Genomic DNA, 6,904 nt, shown 5'->3' with positions numbered 1-6,904 from the left:
ATTGATTTAACAAAGCTGGACCCTACCAGAGGGACAGCAATGCTGGCTGGAGCTAGTTCTCAGTCAAGCTGGCTGGAAAGAGGCCTTTTTTGAAAGGATATTGATATAGAACCAAATAAAAGCAGCAGCAGCTGTTGTCTTTACCTTTCCAACCTTGTAAATAAATAGGAAATATTTTATTTTGCTCTTGGCAGAATACGCAAATGCTTTATTCATTCTTACACCTGCTCTGGCAACAGCCACATCTTCGTCTGAGGAAGAGCAAATCTGTGCAAGCTGGGGTGCTCGCACCCAAGGATTTCAGCAGTTGTTTGCAGCAAAGGTTGCCCCAGAAGGCATCTTCGGGACTGGGACAACTAGGAAGCAGGCTCGGGCATGGCGGCGCCTAAACCAGCTCAGAGCTGGCTCGACACCCCCCCCCCCCCCCACCCCTTGGAAATTCCTACTTTCAGGCCGGCATCGCTGCAGGTGTCGGCTCCCGAGTGGGAAGCTGCGGGCACACTCCGGCAGCGCTGCCCGCAACCCTTTTCCCCGCTCCCGGAGCCCGGCGGGCGGAGCCGCCGCCGCGTCCCGCCCGAGCCCAGCCCCGGCCCGCCCTCCCGGCGCGGGGGCCGCCGCCAAACTTTCGACGGGTCGAGCGGCGCTGCTGCCCCATCCATCGCCCGGGAGGAGAGAGCCGCCCCGGTGAGTGTGCGAGGGGAGGGCGGCGGCGGGACCGTGCCGTGGGAGGCGGGAGCAGCCGCCCCCGCTGCGGAGCGAGGGGGCTCCGCTCCGCTCCGCGCCCCGCCCTGCCCTGCGAGACCGGCTCCTGTGGCTGCAGCCGGCGGTGGCCGCGCTCGCCTGCCCGGGGCGGGAGGAAGGTGAGAACGGGAACGGGGGGACCGAGGAGCGCGGCCGGCGCGGGGCCTCGGCGGGGTCCCCGCAGCTCCCGGGCGCGGTGGCTCCCGCCGGGCGCGGGTGTCTGTCCCCGGGGCGGGAGGGCAGCGGCGCCGCACCCAGAGGCACGTCTCTTGCCGCCTTCGCCTCCAGCAACCCCGGACCCTTTCCCAGCGCAGGCACTGCGGTCCTGGTGGGAATGCTGCTTGCTAATGTGATCACGTATTCCGCTCTTTCTGCCTACTTGCGCTCAGAACCGATGTAAATCCTCTCTGGGCCTTCCTCTGCCGAGAGTTAGGCGCAATTTGATGCCTGCCCATGAGGATCTGACTGGTGAGGGGAAAAGAAATTGGAAAAAAACCCTAGTGAGGTGCAGTATGCAAGGTGTGCCAGTAAATGCACACCTAGAGAGTTTATACCAAAAAAAGAACAGAAAGGATTCTGTCAAACACTGCGTGGTCTCAAATGCCATCCCAGTTTTATCCCCATTCTTTGAAAGAAGCTGATATTTTGCCCATGTAACTGTCCCACCGACAATGTCAAACTTGTCCAATTTATTTCATTGCTTGCTGACATGCCAGCTCATCTCTGCTTGAAACCATGGTCGTCCCTTCCCTCTCCCTCAGCTTTATCTTATTGACAAGACCAAAGTATCTTTCATCAGCCCGAACAGGGCAGTTAAAAAAGTGTCAGAACAAAAGAAGGCTCTGCTCAAAGAAAAGGGTTGGAAGTAGAATCAACAGAAAGTCAGGCACTAGAGAAATGGGTGAAAATATTTTTGGGAAGAAAGGGATGCTATGTTTTTTGGCTAAGCTACATTCTTCTGACTGGATTTATGGCAAAGAAGGGGAAAAAATGTGAAATTTGCCATCCCTTTCACCCTGCTACTTCTGTGTGTAAATATGACCAGCTCTTATTTTGCATTGAAAAAATTGTGAGATTTTAGAGCACCTGACAGTCGTGGGACCTCATCAAATCTCTAATCTAGCAATATATGCAAGCATAATTCCTGGGTGTAGGTACATAGGTTGAAGGAAAATGCTCAGCAGAGTTCTGAACTACTGCATAGCCTTGACTGTGCAAATTGTGGTGGATCTCTTAAATTTTTAACTTGGTGTATTAAAAGTGTATTGATGAGGAATCCCTTCCTGCCACCCATGCTTAGTCTAGTAGATGAAAATTGATTATATTGCTAAGATCAGCGGGGTACACCAGTATGAACAACTGGCACATCTCAGCTGATGTATCTTGGGGTGTTTTACATCTCAGGCTTACGCTATTAATTGTCAAGTAAATGTAGACTAAACAGTATAGCATAATTTCGACCTGTTTCGTTGGGGGAAAAATACCTTTCAGTTCATGCAGTCGATCTGTTGCTTTTGCAAAAAGAATTGGCACTGAGAAATTCTTTGGGATATTGTGTGAGATGGAAGCAAATACAAAGGGCTCAGCCACCTGCTGGTAGTCAATCCTCCTTTTTCAGTTTGGAAACCACACTGAAGGATGTCACTCATAGATAGTTACTGGGAACAGAGGTAGGGGTGAAAATATACCTCGGTTCCTCTGAAACAATCCGCTGAAAATGGAAGGAAGAAAGTTGATCTGATTGAAAAGAAAGGACAAGAATTTTAAAAAAGGCATGTGAATCCAAACACATTAATAGCTAGACTGTTTTTTTAGGCGGACCTGAATTTAAGATGGGTTAAGCTGTGTACAACACCTGATGACAAGAAAGTGATGTTTCATCTCTACTCTTGCTTTCCTTAGGGGATGTATGAATGGGAAATAGAGCGAGTAACTCAGGTTTGGCTTTCACCTCAGTGGTGTTTTCTTGGTGAGCCTGCTTGGCCCAGGCAATTTCTTACTGTTTTCCCAGGTCAAGGCAAGGAGTTGCCAGGTGTGTGGTTCTTGCTTAACATTCCGCTGATGCTCTGGGCAGTTTCCAGGGGAACATGTGTGTTCTGCCTAGGACTGAAGTCCAAGTCAGCAATTAATTGTAAACCATCCGTATGTTGTGCCTGCCAAAGTCTTAGGGCAACATAGAATTTGTCTCAGCCTGTGTAAGGAGGGAAACAAAATGAGATTTTGATGCCAATGGTGAAATTCTTACTGACATCAGCAGGGGAATTCTTTGCTCTTCTTTACGACTGCAGTCAGAAATGAATGCCTGATTGGCAGCCTCCAAGGAGCTGTGTTTTCTCAAACATAACACAGAAAGGGAATATTATGTATAACTGTGTTTTAATTGTTTCTGGTGTTGATTTCAGCATGAATAAGTTACGCAGTCATTTCAGAGAGATTCTATTATTTCAGTTCTATTACAGTGATATTTTTACTTGCCTTGTGGCACAAACTGTTCTGAAAGAAAGTTTCTTAAAGAAAGATCCCGGTAATTAGTTCACTGCTACTAAGGAGGGGCATAAACCTATAAGTATTTTGTGACTATTTAAAGGAAACGCTTTCTGTTAAGGAAAAATTGAAAGATTCTTATGCTAATAACAGACTGGATGGTGCTGTTCCATGTAGAATTCCCATAGACATTAATGGAAGTTATGTGCTAAATCAGCAGTAGTTTTAGGTAGTGGATTGTAAAAAAAATGATATGCTGCCCAGCAGGATCTTAATACTTCTGCATTTACTTAGGCAAACTTTGTCTTTAAAATGCTTTTGAAATCTGTCCCAATTTTCAGCAGGAGTCATGCCTGAATAATATTCTGGGATTGGCCTTCAAATGTAAGGGCAACAGAATTTAAATATATTAAGACAGATCTTCTCTTAATCCTGTGATGTAGCATGTGGGTCAGGAAAGAGCTGTACTTTAGCTCATTGCTTTTTGCCTTAGCCAAAGTGGACTAATCTTTCCGCTTGTTCTTGTACTGTTTTGTTTTCAGGGGCAGCTCTGTGGCTCAGACCCGGCTGCTGTAAGGATGGGTCCCCTGGAAGCAGTAGGTGAAGAAAACCAGACAGATGAAATGAAAATGGAGCTGTTCACCAAGCTGTACTTGCCAAGATACACCACACCGCTCAATGAATTGGCTCTGGACCCTAAACCAGAACTGAAGGACAGCACAACACTAGTTGAAGTGCAGATAATTCTCATCTTTGCTTACTGCTCCATCATCCTGTTGGGGGTGATTGGAAACTCCCTCGTGATCCACGTGATCATCAAGTTCAAAAGCATGCGCACAGTGACTAACTTCTTCATTGCCAATCTGGCCGTGGCCGACCTGCTGGTGAATACACTGTGCCTGCCCTTCACTTTGGTTTATACGCTCTTGGGCGAATGGAAACTGGGCCCAGTGTTGTGTCACCTGGTGCCTTACGCCCAGGCGCTTGCTGTTCATGTGTCCACTGTTACTTTGACTGTGATTGCTCTGGATCGTCACCGCTGCATCGTCTACCACTTGGAAAGCAAAATCTCTAAGCGAATCAGCTTCCTGATTATAGGAATTGCCTGGGCAGTCAGTGCCCTGTTGGCAAGTCCTCTGGCCATCTTCCGCGAGTACTCGTTGATTGAGATCATTCCTGACTTCAAGATTGTGGTTTGCTCTGAGAAGTGGCCAGGAGAGGGGCAGCTCAACTATGGCACCATATACAGCATCTCTATGCTCCTGATCCAGTATGTGCTGCCTCTGGCAGTCATCTCCTATGCCTACACTCGTATTTGGACCAAGCTCAAGAACCACGTTAGTCCTGGGGCAGGGAGTGACCACTACCACCACCGGCGTCGGAAAACCACCAAGATGCTGGTGTGTGTGGTTGTGGTGTTTGCTGTCAGCTGGCTGCCGTTTCATACCTTCCAGTTAGTCAGTGACATTGACAGTCAGGTGTTAGACCTGAAAGAGTACAAACTGATCTACACAGTGTTTCATGTCATTGCCATGTGCTCAACGTTTGCTAACCCCCTTCTCTATGGCTGGATGAATAACAACTACAGGACGGCCTTCCTCACAGCCTTCCAGTGTGAACAGCGGCTGGACTCCATCCACCCTGAAGTATCAGCAGCTTTCAAAGCCAGGAAAAAACTAGAAGCAAAGAGGATTCAATTCCCTGGGGACTCTTTCACACAACCTACCAATGTCTAAGATGTCTGACTTTAAAGAAGAAATCGATATGTGGTGGACAAAGGGATAAATCCATTTTGATACATGCATTTTTAATGCATAGTTTTATTCATAAAGGGTGAAAGAAAAGTAGCAGGAAATCAAGGCAGGTGCTATGATCTGGGGGTGTTGATTGATATCATGACTATGTAACTATATGACTACAAGGAAATAAAAGGGATAGGCTTTGTTTATGGCTGTCTCTAGCAGAGTAAGAGACCCTTTTATCCCTCCCATATCTTTTTGACAAATCTAAATGACAAGGGCAGAGTGTGCTGGTTTTGCTAGAGGAAGGCAATTTGTAGCGCAGGAATACTGATGATGGGAGCAGGTAGTTTTTATATTGGATGTGGACATCAGGGAAAGCAGAAGTCTGCCAGGATGAAGAAGCCTGTCTGGGTGGGAATGGGCTGTGCTGGTTAAAGGTCAAACTTTTCAGGTCCCTTCTCTCCCACAGGCATCTTTACAAAGACAGGGGAATTAAGAAGAGAAACACATTATTTTTTTTAAACTTGTACTACAGTGGTTCAAACATTTGAAGTACATTTGGGGGTAAAAAATAAGAAAAGGAAAAAGAAAAAAAATCACTATACCCACCCAAACAACAACAGATTCAATGTGAGGAAAGGTCAAGTTTCTACATAAAATGAATTGTGGGTTTTGGTCAATCAAATGGGGTGAAAAGTTATTCCTTAAGAATTGGCTGTTATGCTGGTGAGAAAATCACGAGCCTGTGACTTATCAGTCATTCCCTGCAGATTCCTCCCTATCATTCTCCTCTGGAAACAGTTCACAAATGCAGTGTTTTAAAGTGGCATTTGAGGGCAGGGAATGCAGGCTCAGGTCTTTTGTGAGCACTTCATAAACTGCCAATATTTTCGTTTTCAGGACCTGCTTAAATGTCTAATGTGTTATTAACTCCACAGGCTTTGAATTGTAGCTGCTTTCTGCCTGGATAATAAAACAGCAGATAATTTTGATCCTCTGGAAAGGCTGTGAGATGGTAAAGTGCTTTTCATTATTGTGGTTTTATGTCACATACTCGTCTTGGAGCTTTTTCCATCTTTAGTCTTTGCAAAAATTAAGAAATTCTGAATGACTGTAACCTAATAACAGTGTGCTATGTTTATGTGATAACAGTTATTCTGCATGCTGTAGTTAATAGTTAAATTCCTTTTTTTGCTCAGGTATAAAATTTTAATCTGTTTACTGTGTTGCACACAGCAATGTTCAGCTCTTCTATGTCTTTGTTCAGCCTCTTTGAACTCATTAAAGAGATGAAGAAAATTTCAATCCATTTTTATTCCAAGCTGCTCTGTTGCTTATCTAGAATAAAACCAAATGTGATACTTTCACTTGGAGCCTATTTCAACAGTGACGTTTCAACTGCCTCATTTGTTTCCCTCAATTTTTTGTTGTTCCTAAATTCATTGTGTTCTCTCTTACAAATTAAAACCCAAAAAAACTCCAGTACTGAAATGTTTGCAATGTAATAAATAGCATCGCGTATTTATCAAGTGGAGAAATTAGTCTTTTTGTATTCAGCATTCAACACCATCCTTTAAATATCCATGAAATCATTTGGACTTGGATTTTCATGAGGAGAAAAGGGAGATCTGGAGAATTAACTAGTGTTTACTCAAGCAGGGAAAAGTATCCATCATTCTTAAACAGTTTTACCAAAATAGATTAATTCTCCACCATGTTCAGAACATGTTATTGTCCACAAGTTATTTTTGTCTGAATATTAATAATATCCAAAACGTCAGCTCAAAACTCTTACGGGTGAGGAAGGATTATAGAAGTGTGCAATTACTATGGACATCAGTCACATCTATCAGTTTCAGTTAACTCTGAACCCTTCATCAAAAGTATTATTACTACAAATAGTCTCCTTTATTTAAAAAGCAAATGGTTTAAAAGTT

At 44.9% G+C, this 6,904-nt stretch overlaps 1 protein-coding gene across 2 annotated transcripts; it reads left to right on the top strand.

The window, feature by feature from the left end:
• Positions 1-596: 596 nt before the first annotated feature.
• Positions 597-6,272, top strand: NPY2R (neuropeptide Y receptor Y2). 2 transcript variants are annotated; one of them, XM_051790633.1, is made up of 2 exons: positions 597-684; positions 3,768-6,272. In XM_051790633.1, exon 2 carries the CDS (start codon positions 3,804-3,806, stop codon positions 4,959-4,961), a length of 1,158 nt encoding a protein of 385 aa, XP_051646593.1. In that variant the 5' UTR covers positions 597-684; positions 3,768-3,803; the 3' UTR covers positions 4,962-6,272. The 2 variants fall into 2 exon arrangements, with proteins under 2 accessions (XP_051646593.1, XP_051646594.1); XM_051790634.1 differs by lacking the exon at positions 597-684 and adding an exon at positions 790-860.
• The last annotated feature ends 632 nt before the right edge of the window (positions 6,273-6,904 follow it).

The sequence above is a fragment of the Manacus candei genome, unplaced genomic scaffold, assembly GCF_025592945.1.
Source record: "Manacus candei isolate 608988 ecotype Guabito, Panama unplaced genomic scaffold, ASM2559294v1 h1tg000028l, whole genome shotgun sequence".
Classification (NCBI taxonomy): Eukaryota; Metazoa; Chordata; class Aves; order Passeriformes; family Pipridae; genus Manacus; species Manacus candei.
Note: the sequence above shows the minus strand (reverse complement) of the source record. Positions and strands in the feature narration are given on the sequence as shown.

Excerpts from the sequence above, each read along its gene's own strand:
- NPY2R (XM_051790633.1), top strand. The coding sequence starts at position 3,804 with ATGGGTCCCCTGGAAGCAGTAGGTGAAGAAAACCAGACAGATGAAATG.